General features: G+C 39.8%; 1 protein-coding gene across 3 annotated transcripts in view; it reads left to right on the forward strand.

Moving 5' to 3' along the window:
* The first annotated feature begins 11,078 nt into the window (after window positions 1-11,078).
* Window positions 11,079-19,320, forward strand: part of LOC138363076 (uncharacterized) — a 31,084-nt gene continuing 22,842 nt past the window's right edge. For all 3 annotated transcript variants that reach the window (XM_069322007.1, XM_069322008.1, XM_069322009.1), the window contains exons 1-3: window positions 11,079-11,211; window positions 13,257-13,390; window positions 14,443-14,620. In XM_069322007.1, the coding sequence (XP_069178108.1) occupies window positions 11,095-11,211; window positions 13,257-13,390; window positions 14,443-14,620 (429 nt within the window). In that variant the 5' untranslated portion in view covers window positions 11,079-11,094. The remainder of the gene's footprint in view (window positions 11,212-13,256; window positions 13,391-14,442; window positions 14,621-19,320) is intronic.

Here is a 19,320-nt window from a genome sequence, read left to right on the forward strand (position 1 = left end):
AAAAATTTGTAGAAAACCTATTTATTATGCAGTCTTCTTGTCTTCTTTTGATTATCACATAGGATACAGAGTAAACAATTTAATGTTAGAATTATTTACTGTATTCATTATTTAGGTCATTATTTAAAATGATTATAAATAACTGTTTTGCTAATGGGTAGTGAGGTGGTGCGGCCTCGCCTGCCTCTCTTCACGAGTATGTCTGGCACCAGCAACCAACGTCAAGTAAATTTTCTGCAAAATGGAAATATATTTCCACTTTTTCTGGGGGGAGGGGGGAGCCCCTTCGGCTCCTCGGAGCTATCCAAGCTGATACGGATATATTAAACTTTGGCATCAGTCATGTGAATCGAGTTCTTAGGCCTACTGGGGACCACTAGCCAGAACCTGGCTCCTCAGAGAGGCACGAGGAGCAATGGCCTATGGAAACCCCTGTGTGGTTTGAAGCATTCCATGTCTGCCATCGACCGGGTCAAGCACCCAGAAAGGTAAGCGCCCAAAAAACAAACCCCCTATTCTGGTTAAAGTATTGCTACTAAAAGCCAAACTAATGGACAGAACTCCCCAAATGAAAATGAACAAATGAGCATGACGTCACCGCGCCACTGTCTGTGCAACCCCTCCCCGGAGGGGGAAGGGGGAGCCCCAGACCCCTCACGCCGGCTATCCATCCAGCAGTGATGTGGCAATCGCTGCATGTGCCTAGGGTCCTTCTCTTCACTTAGGTGGCCAGTAAGTACCGCCCTTGGGGCTTGGGGCCATCTTCCACAAGTCACCTTGAGGGCTACCTCCGTAAGGTCTTTTGCTGCTTGGTGATTGACCACCCTTGGAGTCAGCTGGGGTGTTCCCTTCACTCCTGTTTGCCTCTGGATAGGGGGATAGTATTTGTCAGTGGTTGGGGCGCAGAGTACTGTGCAGCTAGTTCTCACCTCTCATAGTGGCCCGCTCTGTTCTGACTGGGTACGTTGTCCTCTTGCGAGGTTTTTTTTTGTTTTTGTTTTCTAGCCTGGTGGGGAGTCTGCACCTTGGTTTTAGTCTTACCCTCTTGTATCTTGGTGGTCTTCTGCTAAGCCCCAATGAGTTTATATGTTCCGGGAGTGCAGCTTTAGCAGTTTGATGGTAATATTGGGTGCCTGTTAGCTGTACCCTGCCTGGGCTATCCCGAGTGTGAGTTCCGTTTCAGGACTCTGGGACCCCTGTGGGGGTATGTGGGTCCGATGGATGTGACCCCTGGGTTCCCCCCCTCACCTTGTGTGACTTTGAGGGTTGCTCAGTCTCCTTGTCTCCGGGTGATCTTCATTCTTTATGCCTCCATCATGCTGCCTGCTGGGTCGGTGACACCTTCGATCCAGAGTTCTGCGAGTTTTGTTGCTTGTTTGTGACTCAGTACACCCAGTCCACTGATGACTTTATTCGGGTGCAGGCAGCTCATGCATTGCACACTTGTTTTAGGCTGCTGCAGTGCGCTAGGTTGTTTGCTGATCTGGAAGCCCTGAGGCTGCCCCATTTTAGTTATAGGGACCCGGACATGGGGGTGTTCGTTGCTTCGACGTTGGTTCAGTCCGCGTTCCCTCGTTCTTCCCTATGCTATGGTTCATCCTGGTCCTCCTCTCGTTCTTCTGGCTCCAAAATGTCTGAGGGTTTTGGAGTCGGGCCAGGGTTTAGTTGGTTTCGAGACGTGGGCAATCTTGGGGGCTGCCCCTTCCAGAGTGGTGACTAAAGCCTTCGAGCTGGATCCTCCTGCTGAAGCATCTGGGTCTGACCAGTGGGCCCCCTTCCTTCCTGCTTTACCGGCTGCTTCGACTTCTTCTTTTGAGGCTGGGGCTTTGGGGGGATGGCTCGGCCCCAGGTCCTGCTGTAGGGGTTCCCGGGGCAGAGGAGGGGTTGACTTTGGGGCCTTGGGTCCCGTTAGACCCCACTTGAGTTTTTTGTGCTCTCTAAGCGGGGCTTGTTGTTTCAGGGAGTGGGGTTTTCCTTTCCCCTCTCCGCATACGAGTTGGATTTGGTGTTAGCCCCTCCCCGGGTTCGGTTCAGTGTCCCTTTGGGTCCGTCAGTCCCATCCTTCTGGAGGTTTTTGGCTTCCTGCATCCTGCCTCATGAGGTGCAGGAGGCCATTGCGGCTTACCTCCTGTGCGACCCGGATTATGCCTCTTTAATGGCTCTGTCTTCATTCAGGTTTGGATCTTCGTTTCCTTACTAGGTTTGTTATGAGGTTCTGGAGTCGACCTGGCTTTCGGACTGCCCTGTTTCTTCGTTGGAGGCTTGGCATATGTTCTGTCATTCCTGCACGCTTGACTGGCGTGAGGCTTTGCTGGTGGTCCAGGTTTATCTGGGGGGTGAGTTTGAGCACCTCAATGTGTACTTGTTTCCCCCTTCCCTTTCTCGGATGTTGGCATTGTGCAGCTTCACGTGCAGATTCCCACCCTTTCGGCTGCTCTGGTTGCTGAGGTTTTGCACGCTCATGGCCTGTTGGCTTCGGTCCCACATTTCTTCTCTCTCCTGGAGCTGTCCTCGGATTGGCTTGTGGAGAATGTGGAAGCGCTTGGGGCCATTCCTGGGTTTGGTGCCTTGGTCTCGGCAGCGCGTGCGTCGTCTTGCCTGTTGTAGTCCAATGTCAAGCTTGTTGGTTCTCCAGGGGCCCATGGGGGGGGGGTCTTCCCGGAAGGGCTGTGCTAGGGCTTGGGGTTCCTCCCATTGTGATAAGCCAGTGGTGTCATTTTCGGGGCTGGCTCGGCCATCAGAGTCATTTTCGTCTGGTCGATGCAGTGATCGCTTTGTGTGAAGGTCAGGTTCTCGTAAAGGACATTGGCCCTTTCATGGTTCATTCCATCTGAACCCCCTGGGTCTATTGCCTCTTCTTTCGGATGACTACTCTGTCCTAGGTCCGGCGTCTTTTGGAGCCGAGCATTTGGATGATGTCCCTGGACCTCTGGGACACTTATTGGCACGTCCCGATTCATCTGGGGTTCAGGGCATGGCTCGGTTTTGTTGTGGGACATTGGGGTTACTGCTTTCATTGCCTTCCTTTCAGCTTGAATCTGGCGCCATGCGTTTTCACATGCTTTACCCGGGTCGTGGTGGCCAGTCTGCATCTCTTAGGAGTTCGAGCTCTTGCCTATCTCGACAACTGTCTGGTGTGGGCTTCCAGCCAATCTGCGTGTCTGCTTGCCAGGGATTTGGTTCTTTCCCAGCTTGCCAAGTTCTGCTTCCTGGTGAACTGGAGGAAGTCTCGTCTGGTTCCCTCTCAGGTTCCCGGAGGTGGACCTCTTCACGTCGGCATGGTTGAGGCGTCTCCCGATATACGTGGCACCCTTCCCCGACTGCAAAGGCTGTCGGGGTCGATGCCTTGTGGCAGGACTGTTGACGCAAGGCAACAGTTCGGTTTAATATTGTTATTAAAAGAAGGGTGACACGTCATGCAATCTCTGAAGAATCGATTAACACCTGTACCTCCTATCAGATTGTTTTACAGGAACTTCTTTTTGACGGCTCATAAAATGGAGGAAAGTGTACTGAAAGATATTATTGATAGAAATGTTATCCTCACAGACACAAATCAGAAGATACAATTAACAATTTACTACAAAAACAAGAAGACAGCAAACCTACATATGAAGAACTCTCCAAACACCAAACAGAACGCCTTAAAAGAGACCAATGTCATCTATGCCTTCACATGCCCACTTGGGGACTGTCAGCCCCAAAGATCTTGGTACATAAGCAAGACAACGTCTCTTTCTAGGCAATTAACAATGCACAAGCAACAGGGCTCCATCAAGGAGCATATAATCTCTTCACTCAACCAGACTATCACCAGAGAGATCTTAAAAAGGAACACAGAAATTATCGACAGGTACAATGACACCAGGAGACTAGACATCAGCTACCTACACATCAAAAAGTCAAAAAGTATAAAACGCTAAACTATAATGCCAATCCTGATCTTAAAAGCTTCATAGGAGGTTGTAACAGAACCCATGAGCACCACACCAGAAATAAATACAGTTTTGATATTCCTAGTGTACGTCTTAATCAAACTAGAAATGCTCTGCAAATCAAGGGGCCCAGAATGTGGAATGACCTTCCCAACCATGTTAAAGACTGTACCTCTCTCAACCAGTTTAAGATAAAAACTAAACACTACCTAATAAATTCCCTGTAATCTACCTCACTCCTCTATTGTCAACCCATGTCTGTTATTTTCTTTTTTTTAATCAACACTGTTTGTCAACCTATTGTATTTGTGCTGCTTTTTCAGTCATGTTCCCCCTTTTTTTATCTTTATTTGTATTTGTTCTCAACACTTTTTATTCTTTATGCTCAATTAGTATTAAGTTCTAGATATTAATGTTTTTCTTGCCCGAAACGCATTGCGTAATAGTGGCTTTAGGCATTGTATGTACTAGCTCTATCTATATATCAATCCATTAATGTAACATCACTTGTATGTATATACCTTACCTGAATAAACATCTGAATCTGAATCTGAAAACCAGCAATCAACAGCCAATTAACAGACACCTACAATCTGCTCCACTTCAAGACCCCGAACCAACACAGAAACAAGAAGATAGAACACGCAATGGCCTATTATACCCATTGTGCCATTGATCCACTTGTTCATTTCAGTCATGTCCTGCATCACCTCACCCCAAGCGAATATAAGCATTAGCAGAGTATAGAAAATTTGTCTTTGAAAATGTGAGGAGTGCCTTGCGAAACGCTTCCCTAGGTGTCAGTCCATCAATATAATGTAAAAATGAACTTTGGGGAGTTAATTTTTTCAACTTCCCTCGACAGTGAAGAAACACATAAGAAATATTGAGAAGATTCGTGTTAGAATCATTAATATTACCTTTTTGGTCATATTCAACAACATGTATTTACATAGTACTGTACCTGTATAGTGTTCTTTAGTGTAGAATTTATATAAAAGCAAATGATAAGTAAGATGATTTTAATAAAAAGTAGAGGATGTGTCTAGCAACTATTTATTATACAGATTACTAAGGGTGTATTGCAGATATGTAGTGTGTGTGTCTGGCATTCATACACTCTGAAGAAGCCTTACATAGTAAATTAATATAAAATAATTTATGAGCATTTGAAAATTTGTGGTGTCTCCCTCTGAAGCGACACCTGAAGCAGAGCTGTTAGTAGCCATTAAATAATAATTATATTTTGAAAGTACAGCATTTTCAAATGTAAATGGGGAATTGTAGATAGTTTTGACACACTGTACATGTTAGGGTAAGGGTATCATTTCTCCATGACTCTTCATGTAAAGTCATGGGGGAAAGTGATGGGTAGACAATCTAAAGCACTGTGCTAATGGAAAGTGGAAGTTAGGTTTAGATAAAATTCAAATTCAAATTCAAATGTTTATTCAGGTAAAGTACATACATACAAGAGGTGATACAAAAATTGATAGATTTATAGATAGAGCTAGTACATACAATGCCTAAAGCCACTATTACACAAAGCGTTTCGGGCAGGAAAAACATTAAAGACTAAAACTTAATACTAATTGAGATTAAAGTATAAAATGTGTTGAGAAAAAATAAAAATAAAAAAAGGTGGGAACATGGCAGAAAAACAGCAAAAATACAATTAGGTCGACAAACAGCATTGTTTAAAAAAAAACAACCATGGGTTAACAATATAGGGGTAAGGTAGGTTACAGGGAATTTATTAGGTAGTGCTTAGTTTTTATCTTAAACTGGTTGAGAGGTACAGTCTTTAACATGATTGGGAAGGTCATTCCGCATTCTGGGTCCCTTGATTTGTAGAGCATTTCTAGTTTGATTAAGTCGTACTCTTGGAATATCAAAACGGTATTTGTTTCTGGTGTGGTGCTCATGGGTTCTGTTACAACCTTCAATGAAGCTTTTGAGGTCAGGATTGGCATTACAGTTCAGCATTTTATATATATATATATATATATATATATATATATATATATATATATAATATATAATATATAATACACATGAGAGAATGTGCAGTTACTAAATATCTAACATATTCAGAGATTTAAGTAGAAGTACCAAGTGATGTCTGGGGCCAGAGTTGGATATTGTCCTAATAGCAGCTTTGTGTTGAGTAATTAGAGGATGTAAATGATTTTGGGTAGTAGAACCCCCAAACACAAATACCATAGTTGAGATATGGATAGATGAGGGAGTAATAGAACGTCACTAGGGCAGGGCGAGGTACATAATATCTGATCTTAGAAAGAATGCCAAAAGCTTTTGAAACTTTTTTGATATACAGTACAGGTATTTAGAATGTGTCCCTGGAAATTCAGCTTGTGCTCAGTGAGAACGCCAAGGAATTTGCCATCTATTTTGTTACAAATTTGGGTATTGTTTATCCTGAGATTTATTTGATTAGAGGATTTATTGCCAAACAGAATATAGAAAGTTTTGTCAATGTTGAGGGTGAGCTTGTTGGCAGTTAGCCAAAGATGGATTTTATTTAGCTCAGTATTCACTGTGACATTTAGAGCAAGGAGGTCAGGACTGGAGTTAATGAAGTTGTGTCGTCAGCAAATAGAATTGGTTTGAGGTGTTGGGAGGCATTTGGAAGGTCATTATTTTAGATGAGAAAGAGGAGAGGGCCAAGTATGCTGCCCTGAGGAACACCAATGTTGATGGGTAGGGTGGGAGAAATTGAATTATTCACAGAAACATACTGGGGCCTGTCAGTAAGGTAAGATTTGAGGTATTGCAGGGAGTGACCTCTGACTCCATTATGATGTAATTTAAGAAGAAGGTTTTGGTGGTTGATAGTGTCAAAAGCCTTACGCAGGTCCTCAAAGACCGCCTAGAATTGGTTACTGTTTTATCTGTCCCTCCCTCCTGGAGATGAATTCCCAGAGAGCAAGGCCATAAAAATACTGATAGTTCTTAATATCAGTGAAGTACAAAGTCATCATCACTCATTGGTGCTAATAATAAAATTATGTTCTTGCTATCATTATCTTTAATGTGTATTGTTGAGAAGTGGCAGTGGCATGTCTGAATACAAAACTTCTTGAAGAAACAATGATTGGAGCTCCATTTAGGAAAGTTGTTAAAGTCCTTGTCTAGATACTTGCCATGTTATGCAAATCTTGAACCTTCTGTGCTCATATTTTCTGATAGGTACTGTATTCTCTTGTTACAGGCTAATAAAATAACCTGGATGGTTGGAGCATATTGTTAATTTGAGAAAATAATGAGGCTAAGCAATGGGAAGAAATTTTTATTCCTGGACTCTCCAGGCACTACGAACTGAACCATGATGAGCTCAAACATAGCTCAACTAGAAGTATTACCAGACATGTTGTATTTTTAGTTTGTAAAGCACCATATGGTGCAAGAATCCAAGTTTTATGAGACGGTCATCCACACTAGGGTGTTGGCAGGCACTGTATCGCGTAATACGCTGTGAGAGTTGAATGTTGTACTTGCACTATATGAGTATTACTTATGTCAGCTTAATACTGTGCACCATCTCTGTACAGTACTATATTCAACCTGGAAGACCACATATGTAAAAGAACTTGAACGTGAACATCAGGAAAGTAAGAAACTGAGCAAATCAAAAGTGGGAGAGACTGGTTAACCAGAAGTAACATTAGATGGTAATGTAGTCACTGAAGGTGAAGTAAAGAAAACACCTGCAGGAACTATATGAAATAGGACGTGGCTGAATATATCGTGAATGCTGAAGGGGGCTGTAAAGGTATTTTATTCCTAATTAGGCTTTTCAGTAAATCACTAGACACAAGATCTCCCAGAAATCTGGAAAAAGGCAAACATACTGTAGTCACAATATTAAAAAAAAAAAAGGACAGAAATTATTAAATTATTAACCAGTCACATTGCTTGAAATGCTGTGTGTGTGATTGGCGGCCTTGTACAAAAATGAAGCTTTGTAATGAGAATGCCGTTTTCTGTTGGAGCCATCAGTAGCACTCCATGGTCAGGAAGGTACTTAGAGCCTTCTCAGAAAAAGAGAAGTACTGCAGTACCATGTACTGCATCCATACAATGAAATATTTGGTATAACTAGTGTATATATATTTCTTTTTAAATGCAGTACTGTATATGATTATTATTACTATAATTACTGTACATACATTTCTTGTAATGTGCTGGAGAAAGTAATCAGGAGGAGAATAATGGGGTGCCCGGAGAGAATAAGCATTGTAATGGAAGGGCAGCATAGATTTAGTGGGGAAAGGTTGTCTGACAAATTGGAATTTTTTTTATGAAAAAGTTACTAAATACTTAAAGAAAAAAAGGTAGGATTAACAGTTTTTTTCCTAGATTCTCGAAAACATTTGATACAGTTTCTCATGAAAGACTGGTGTACAAGATGGAAAAACAAACTGGGATAACTGAAAAGACACTGAACTAGGTTAGGGAGTATCTGAATGACAGAAAAACAGAATGGGCACAGTCAAAGAGATATTGAGCTGGAGGAATCACCACCACCCCTTATTGCCTCCCATGCCACCACTGCCACCAGCATCCTCTACTGTCACCATCACATCCTATATACTTATCAACACCCTGTTCTCCCTGTAAAACATACTGTATCCTTGTGTATGCCGGCCTGGGAAACTGTATTTAATCATGCATTTGTATTCAAAATATGTCTTGACAGTTTGTATTTACTGTATTTTGCCTCATAAAACATTATTTAATACTCTGGGTTTTTCAAAGTAATTGAGAGTTAAAAAAAATTATAACTGATTATTGGGAAATTTGTACTTCTATCAACTTGTACTTTGATAAAGACCAAATTGGATAAACTGACTGGTCATAACAGATAAGACGAGATAGTGAAGTGGGTTTTATAGTGGTTTGGAAATTCAGAAGTGCTTTATGGCCAAGTGTTACCTTGGTAGATAGTCTGCCTTATTTAGCATCTGCTCTGATAAAACGAGTATCTGGTATCATAGATATTGAAGTGCTATACAGTACATCATAATTACTGAACTTGGAAATATATGTCATGGAATGGAATTAGAATACTGTAATTTATGAATGTATATGCCATTAAAATTATCATTTGTAGAAGTTCAGATTTGTGTGTTTGCTCAATTTCTTTACTCTGATAATCAGTAGTTGCCTGTTTCAGGGTTTCATCTTATGATGATTTATTGTTTTAATGTTGGCTGCATCTGTCATTGTAACCATCATTTACTTGATGGTTATGTTAATGAGAGCTTCCTTAAAATCTTATTAACATAACCATCAAGTAAATGATGGTTACAATGACAGATCCAGCCAACATTAAAACAAAAAACATTATAAGATGAAACCCTGAAACAGGCAACTACTGATTATACCACAATGCTCTTCATGTTAACACAAATATATGGATAATATACCTGAATTTACCCGTGGGCCACCATCTCTAGTAACTTCAAATAAGACAAGATATTGGTGGCTTGTCAAAGGTCACCGCTATTATTCCTGAGTATTTTTCCAAAGTACAGTAATTTTGAACTGTAACAATGTCTTGGCTTTTATGACTTCTTTAGGTAGACTGTTGTACCTGGAATGTACCTGAACGGGTTCTGGCCTGGCCTAGTGACAGGCTTGAGTATATTGATAGATGTAAGGCTGTATGCTGTGTGAGTGTGCTACTTGAGCTTGGCTAACTCCATTACCACGATAGCTACTGCGAATAGTCTGACAAATATCTGTAAGATTGTCATGATACATCTTACTGAGGTGGTCGGCTATAAAATAAATATCAGACAGTCCAAATGGACTGTGATATTAATTTTTTAGATAGATTAATCTATCAAATAAATCTGATATTGGATTTTTTAGATAGATTTTAGTATGATTTCGATATTTAGTTTAGTATCCTGGCCGGGGAGGATTTACTGGGCACAAATCTTTAACTGTAGCCTCTGTTTAACGCGACAATAAAATGGGTACCTGGTTGTTAAACGATTTTTTGCGGGGTCGTTTTCCAGGGAACATAGGATTAAGGATTTGCCCGAAACGTTACGCATATTAGTGGCTGTACAAAAATGTAAGAACTCTTGTATATATAAATAAATAAAAAATAAATAAATAAAATAAATGATGACCAGAAGATGAAATAACAAGCCAAACACCAGAAGATGGGGAGACAAAGGCATTTTCGTCCGTCCTGGACCATTATCAATTGACTTGATAATGGTCCAGGATGGCGTCATCTCCATCGTCGGAGTCGACTTATCATCCATACATCTCCACACACCAGAAGATGACTTCTGGTGTGTGGTTTGGTCATCATATCTTCAGCCACGTTATTGTGACTCATCGTCTGCATACAGCACAATAGTCTAGATGGGTGGCTAATGGTATATAGCTTTACATTTTGGATTGTACTGTAGTGATAAAAATAATTTAAAAATAAAGGCAATATACTGCCTTTATAGAAAGAACTTAATTTTAACTTATGCACTGTATGTGTGATTTTACATGACATCCAGCTGGTACAGAAGAAAAAAGTAAGTTCTGAAACAAATACTGTATGTTTGAATATTGTTACAATGTGTTCCCTGATCATGTGATTTTTTTTTTGTGTGCAGCTTATTTTGGCTGTGGTGGAGAAAACAAGTTTTGCGATAATGTCACAATTCACTCGCATTGTTGGATAAGACGTCCCGAGGAGGTTGCCCAAGGCGAATGCGAGGCAGGAATTGCCTCAGATATATTTATACAGATTTATTTCAGTGTCACTGATTTGTTTTTCACTGTCATTTACAGTTATATTTTGCAATAGTGTATAATTTGAGAAATTTTCGTGATTGTGTCGCACGTTTTACAAATGAATGGCGAGAACATCCCTGGTTGTTTTGCACAATTGAATGGTTAAGGGACAAATCCTTGGAAACAACCAAATACATTTGGAGTGTGTGCTCATCTGGTTTATGATTCAATGTAAATAAAAAGTTGTATACAGTGTGGAGGCAGTACAGTAATTTGATGATGGAAAATTTGAATAATCCTCCATTGTATTTAAATACAGATTTGATTTCTTATTGCAAATGCTTAATAATAATTATCTGTTTGTAGGACAAATCTACCGAAGGAGGTAATGGCTTTTCCTGATTATCCCTTTCAATCTAGCGACACTTCATTTATACATCACACTGAAGTTCTCAAGTACTTGGAAAGTTATGCAGAACATCACAAGCTTTATCCTTACATCAAGGTACAGTATTTACTTTTGAATATGCAATAAAGCCTCACATGTGCATTAATTTCTTATTGGGTTATACATTTGATTTAATTTTATTTTGTGTTGGCAAAGTTGGTAAGCATCCCCTTCGCTGGGAGGGAGATCAGTAGTTGTTCTAGGGAAGCCTTGATAAGCCTCACAGGCTTCCTCTCCTCAACACTATGAAATTATATCTACAGGAGTTGAAGATGCTGCAACCCTGTGGTCAACATCTCAAAATTGTTTAGGCTTTTCTTTTTGCTGTTGTAACGGTTCTATTGTTACGTAAAGTATGGTGACAAATAAACACAGACACTAAGATACTATATATATATTTGGTCGAATATACAGAAGTACACAGGTGATACTTTGGTGTGAGTTGAGCGCACTGAGCGTCAGTACAGTATCTCGCAAGTGTCTGCTCTAGACCACACTTGAAAGTAGACTCTGGTTAATGTTTGCTATTCTGCTGCTTATATGCTCGGGCAACACCTCACCATGTTGCCCGGGCAACGCCTCACCTCATTCATCTCCAAAGGTTGACAGGAATATTAACAATGCATTTGGAGCGAGTATATTATTGGGATAATCTACTCGCTACACTGTATAATTCATTTTACTTAGCCTTCTGGTCAGTCTGTGATCAGTTTTAAATGTCATAAATAGATATTAAAATTTGTTTAGCTCAGCAAGTTACATTTATTTATTTATTTATTTATTTATTTATTTATTTATTTATGTATATACAAGAAGGTACATTAGGCATTAACAGAGAACATAGAAAGTAAGTTGGTTTTACATTCTTGTAAAGCCACTAGCACGCATAGCATTTCGGGCAAGTCCTTAAACTAACAGATACTTATTAGATAATTCACAGTTAAATTGACAAAAAATGTTTATGGGTACTTTACAGCTTTACTTTACAGGTACAGATAAATTTAAGTAGAATAATTATAGTAAAATTTAAAAAAAATGTTTACAGGTACATTGTAAGAAATTTTGACACAAAAGCAGATTAGAATAATACACAATAATAACAATACACAATAATGAACAAGGATTGCTAGGTACATTAGGATAACATTTCAGGGTTATACATTGATTCACTACAGCACCATATGAGGATCATTTCAAGGAATAATGCAGTAGAATATGTACTCAATACAACAACAATGATATCAGATGATATATAAGATTACAGTGGTAAAGTAATATGGCTTAGGTACAAATATTGGGGGATTGGGTAGCACTAGATAGAGTGCGAGATAAAGCACTAGGTAGAAAACTATGAAGATGAAATTAGGTACTTTTTGGTTTTATTTTTAAATAAGGCAAAAGTTGGACATTCAGTTTTTTCAATTCATTAGGGAGGTAGATGTGAAGTAGTTATATAATTTGTTACAGTGCCATAAATAAATGACTGAGAAAAGGAGATGCTTTTTCACCTATACGGTTATAAACTTATCAATAAATGCAAGACCTTACATGTGGGGCACAACAATCCACCTCACAATTACCAAATTGACAGCACTATCTTACAACAGATAAATGAAGAAAAGGACCTTGGAGTCAGAATCCATCATTCACTAAAAGTTGCACAACAAATGGGAGCAGCAGTAAAAAAAGCGTCTAATAATCAACCATACAACCTTTCAATAATCAATAATTATCAACCCTGAGAATAATCAACCGTATCTTTACCTTCAAGAAAAAGAATGTAGTCGTTCAATTGAATAAGTCTCTGGTGCACTCCCACCTGGATTATTGCATCCAGGCATAGAGACCTCATTTTCAGAAAGACATAGCTGCTCTAGAGAAGGTGCAACATCGGGCAACAAAAATCATACCGGAGCATAGTCATCTCACGTATCGGGAATAGTTAAGGACCACTGGGCTAACAATACAGTACTGCAAACCAGGCATGACAGGATGGATCTCATCGAAACCTTTAAAGTACTGAATAATTTGGAGGATGTCAATCTGGAAAATTTCTTCAAAAGGTCAAATTTAAAATGTTATGTACAGTGTATAACTTTCAGTTTGGCCATTTTGTGGAAGAAGTAAAGCCTGTGATGAAGGGTGAAGGACCTCCAGCCTGGGATGTGCGTGTAAGATGCCTAGAATCGGAGGAGATAACTACTACCACTGTTGATGCAATTTTTGTCTGTAACGGGTAAGGAAATTTTCTTTTCATAGACTTTTTTTTTACTCGATAAAACATTGTTTTGTGATATATGATACAGTGTAGTATATAGATAATCTTGTTTAGACAGTTCTAAGATTTTCTGTTGTTCATAGACTAGTCCATATGTTTCATTTTAATACATCACCTTTTAATTGAATATATAGTCATTAATAGTTTACTGTACATTATAGCCATGCTGACTTGGTATTGTTTTGACAAATATGGTACAGTTAGCCCCTTGCTCTTTACTAGTTTGGAGAATGCAAAATTGCACTTTCTGGAGGGAGCCCCGTCGGCTCCCCAGAGCTATCCAGGCTGAATGGAGATGTATAACTTTCTGGCATCAGTCAAAATGCTTGGAGTTCTAGCCTACCGGGGACCACGAGCCAGAACCTGGCCCCCCTCAAAAGAGGCACGAGAAGCAATGGCCTATTGAAACCCTCCCTGTGGTTGGGAACATTCTATGTCTGCCATTGACTAGGACAGGCACCCAGAAAGGTAGGCACCCTATACCTAGTGGTATGTAGGCAAAACGTAGGAGAGAGAGTACCCCAGAGAAGTCATCACTGCCTGATGTTATAATGGAAGGGGATTTCCCTTCCAAACACTAACACCTCTCCTCCTCCCTCCTCACCGTCTTCCATACGCCAACAAGAGTCATCATTAAACGTAAGCAATAACATGTACATACTGTAGTACTAAATATTTGGGAGAATTAGGTATGAAATCTATTATGAAGCTAATATTTTTGGGAGTATGAAACGCATTATTTTAATTTACATTACTGTATTTCTTATGGGAAAATTCGTTTCGGGGGTTGTGATTTTTGGGCTTTTGAACCGTCTCTGGGAACGGATGAAATTCATAAGTTGAGGTACCACTGTATGTACTTTTTCCTAAATAAGATATTATTATTGTTTTCGACTGGCGTACAATGCACAAATGAAATGTATTATATTCAAAGTTGTTAGAGCTGCTGAATTCTTATAATGAAAATATTTTATAACTTAAAGGTGTTTACCCATTTTGCTTTGTTTCAGACATTACTCTGTCCCACGTTTACCACAAATCGAAGACATTGAGAAGTTCAAGGGCCGCCAGAGTCATAGCCATGACTACCGGGAGCCATCTTCATACAAAGGAGCAACTGTAGTGATATTAGGGGCTGCAGCATCTGGCTTGGATATTGCAATAGAGCTTTCTACAGTGGCAAAAGAGGTAAATAAATAAATACAGAATACATGGTAATGGAATATTTATTTGAATAATGCTTGTTACATTTCAGTAAACACAACAGTTTCTTGGGTGATCCCCTCTGTGGCTTTGCAACATTTATGCCAGGGTTGTTTGATTTAAATCAAGATGATTTATATCAAAATATTTAAAAATCTTTGATTTAGATATAAAAATTCTTTCCTTTTTTTTTTTAAACAGACAAACTGTATAGAGATAGTTACCATAAGCTAAGCTTGCGTGCTATTTTTTCGTTTTTCTGTGGGGCCCAGAGGCTCTTTGGAGCTATCAGGCTAATATGCGAATCATTAGACCGGGGCATTAGTATATGAAGTTCTGCCTACCGGGGACCTGTAGCCAGAACGTGGCCCCCTTCGAGAGGCACAGGGAGCAATGGCCCCTGTTGGATGGGGGGGGGGGGATTAACCTTATCTACCATTGACGGGTTAGGCACCAAGAAAGATAGGCATAACAAAACAGACCCCCACATGGTAAGAAAATTACAACCAAAAACTGAACAGAGAAGTAGAACTCCCTCAATTCCCAAGGAAACAAGCAAACAAGCAAATGTCACCCCATGTCGTTGCATTACTCTTCTGCACATCTCCCCCCCCCCCCTTGAAGGGGAAGGGGGGAGCCCCTGGACCCACTGTGCTGGCTACTCAGCCCCAGTTCATCAGCTTATACAAACCGGTGTGGACGTCTTCTCTGGCCTCGCTTTCCAAGCAGTGTTTGCCTTCGTAAAGTCCTCTGCGATGTTGTTATGTGTTGTTACCAGGTGACTTCAAGAGTACCAGGGCTGCATGCACTTAGGGCCTCCTTTCCTAGGCACCCTGTGAGTAGTACCCCTTGCGTGTTAGGGTTCTCATCCCTGGTGCGTTCGGGAACCAATTTCATAAGGGTTTTAGGTGGGGGGTAAGTGTGTCGAGAACGAACCTGCCTGTACTACCAGGACCCTCATGTTTAGCAACATGCATTTTTATTGATGTGGCATCATTGACCTATGCATTATGGATGCAAATTTGCTCCATCTCAACTGTAGAGTTATAATTGATCCTCCACATAGTGTAGAGCTAATCTTAACTTCATGAGCAATGGCCAGGATGCATTAGTAGGTAGCGTATGTTATGTTTACTACACCTTGCTTATGATTGTAGGTATTGATAGAGGATGTACCTACTCTGCACATTGCTTTTTCACTCGAGTGAAGTGGTGGTAGAATGCTACTAGTTCAGAGTCAGCTTATGTTCCATACACCTTAGCAGGGTTTCTAGTAGCTGCCACTGCTAGCTTTAATCCCTGTTTTTTTGTTTTTTCACTAGACGGTAGGTTTGGTGTGTAATTTGTATGGTCTTTCGTGTGGCTGGCTCAGTCTTAGTTCCTGATCTCTCTTGCCAGTTGTACTGGCCCCTCTGGGCAGAGATGAGAGTGAGTTCATAAAATCAATATGTTAACTGAAGATACTCAGAGGTCCAGTCTCAAATCTGCACAATAAAATATCTTACCATAGTAAAAAATAAGATCAGAAGTGTAGAATAGACCCAATGAAGCATAAGATGGCCACAAGTACAATTGGAGAACATTGTATGAGTATCAGAGGTCCATACACTTTTTAACCCTTTTCCAGAAATTATTACAAATCTTTCCAGAACAGAAGTTGCAAGCTATTGTCAACCCCTTATGAATCAAGTTTTCACTTTGAAAGCCTCGTACCCAGTCATGCCACAGTTGTAGAAAGCCTATAGATACTTGCTACAGGTCAGACACAGTAAATATACAATACATGACACTGATGACTACTGTGAATATACTTTTGCTCAGTTTACAATTAAATCCCTTAAATCCTCTTTGACTATTGGAGCCATCTATAGATTTCCTAATACTAACATAGCTTCTTTCTCAGACAACCTAAGGAATCTTATTATAAACAACAATCTCAACAAAAACCACATCATTCTGGGAGGAGACTTTAATATTGACCTGGGTCAACAAAATTGCTCTCAAGTTGACTATTTCCTTAACAGCATGAACTCCTGTATGCTAATCCCCACTATCACCACACCTACCCGAGTCACTCAAACATCAGCCACTACCTTGGACCACATATGGACAAACATAACAGCTCCCCTTGTATCTGGTATAATCTACGACAGAACAACTGACCACTATCCTACCTTTCTCATAGCGAACATGGACATAACACCACCAAAAAGCAAGAAACTTTCATTTAGGCTGCACAGTGAATCAGCTTTAGACAATCTTACAGAGGCACTTCACAATATTAACTGGGATTCTGAATTCAATAATACCCATGATATAAATTCATTAGCTAACCTCTTCCTCTCCAAAACTCTAAGCCTCTACAACCTTCATTGTCCCCTTCTTACAAAGCAAGTAACTGACAAAAGATTAAACAATCCATGGCTCACAAGTGGCATTCTCAACTCAATCAACAAGAAACATGAATATGAGAAGAAAGTTAGGATTGGCCTAGTTTCAAAGGAAGTAGCTAAAAGGTACTCATCAATGCTTACCAGTATCATAAGAAAGGCAAAACTTGCATATTATGTGAATAGATTCAATGAAGCAAAAGGCAACATGAAAAACACTTGGAAAACTATCTCTAGTATCCTAGGAACTAAGCAACACTCACATAACCAAATAAAACTCTACAAGGATGGGGATATACCGTCAACTGATTTAGAAATGGCAAATGAATTTAATAGTTTCTTTTCATCGGTTGGTGCTAATCTTGCCAGTAAAATCCCACAGACTCAGACACATATTAACACATATCTCTCAGGCAGCTATCCAAACTCTCTTCTCCTTTCACCAATCAGCCCGGCAGATGTTGTGTCCATCATACACTCTCTAAAAACCAAGGCAGGGAACACCAGTGAAATTCCGTCCATTGTGTACAAGAGAGCCTCCCATGCCCTTGCCCCACCCATAGCACTACTGTTCAACAAATCTATAGAGTGTCACACCTTCCCTGATATCCTCAAAAAAGCAAGAGTAACGCCAGTCCATAAAGGAGGCAATCCGGCGGACATAAACAATTATAGACCAATATCAAATCTACCCATTCTATCAAAAATATTTGAAAAAATTATTTACAAACAGCTCTATTCCTACCTCGTAAAATTCGACATACTCAGCCCCTGCCAGTTTGGCTTCCGGTCCCAAAAGAGCACCAACGATGCAATCATTAGTCTCCTTGACGTTATCTACTCAGCCCTTGACAAAAATGAGTTTCCGATTGGACTCTTCATTGACCTAAGAAAAGCCTTTGATACTGTTAATCACAACTACCTCTTACTTAAACTCCAGCATTATGGAATCCGAGGCCTTGCCCTTGACTACATCCGATCCTATCTTAGTGACAGACACCAATATGTAACCATCAATGATACAACTTCGTCCACTCTACCAATTACCGTTGGAGTGCCACAGGGCAGCATCTTAGGACCTCTTCTATTTCTTATATATATAAACGATCTGCCTAATGTCTCTAATATTCTCAAACCTATACTGTTTGCTGACGATACTACTCTTATCTATTCAAACCTCAACCCACATACACTAAATAATGTTGTGAATAATGAATTAAAAAAAGTCCACTTATGGATGTCAACGAACAAACTAACATTAAACATCGAAAAGACTTACTACATCTTATTTGGAAGCAAATCATCAAATGCAATTCAGCTACAGATAGACAACATTAACATCAGTAATAAAGATGATGGCAAGTTTCTTGGCCTATTCCTAGACAAGAGACTCAACTTCAGCACCCACATTCAACACATAACTAAGAAAGTCTCTAAGACAGTTGGTATACTCTCCAAAATCAGATATTATGTTCCTAACTCTGCTCTCCTCTCACTATATTATGCACTAATTTACCCCTATTTTAATTATGGTATCTGTGCATGGGGGTCTACCACTGCAAACCACCTTAAGCCCATCATCACACAGCAAAAATCTGCTATCAGAATGATAACTAACTCAGCTTTCAGACAACACTCAGCTCCCTTGTTTAAATCCCTAAACTTGCTAAATATTAACTCCCTCCACACATTCTCTTGTGTCAACTACATTTACAAAACCCTGTTCTTAAATGCAAACCATGCTCTGAAACTCTCCCTGGACAGATGTAATAGGACCCATTATCACCACACCAGAAATAAATATCTCTTTGATATCCCCAGGGTCAAACTTAATCTGTGTAAACACTCTATGCAAATTAAGGGACCTAGTTTATGGAACTCACTCCCTAGTGAATTGAAAAACTGTAAAACTTTTGCCTTATTTAAAAGCAAAACCAAAAAGTACCTAACTTCATCTTCTTAGTTTCCTACACTGAGCTTTAAATTTGCTCTGTACCTAGTGTTACCCAATCTCCTAATTTTTATGTAATTTCAAACAACCTTATGATTGTGTTCATTGCTGTCTTCTTTTATGTGCTAGCCATATGCTGTATTGTGACTACCAATTTTTGTCAACTACCATTCAAGCTGTCATTGCAACCAATCTTATATTGTTTCTGCTGTATTGTGCCTACCAATTTTTTTGTCAACTACCATTCAAGCTGTCATTGCAATCAATCCTAGCTACCTATGTGCTTTAATATACTGTACCTACAATTTTCTCTCATCTTTTTTTTTCATTTCATGTAATCTGTT

Source organism: Procambarus clarkii, chromosome 10 (assembly GCF_040958095.1).
Source record: "Procambarus clarkii isolate CNS0578487 chromosome 10, FALCON_Pclarkii_2.0, whole genome shotgun sequence".
NCBI lineage: Eukaryota > Metazoa > Arthropoda > Malacostraca > Decapoda > Cambaridae > Procambarus > Procambarus clarkii.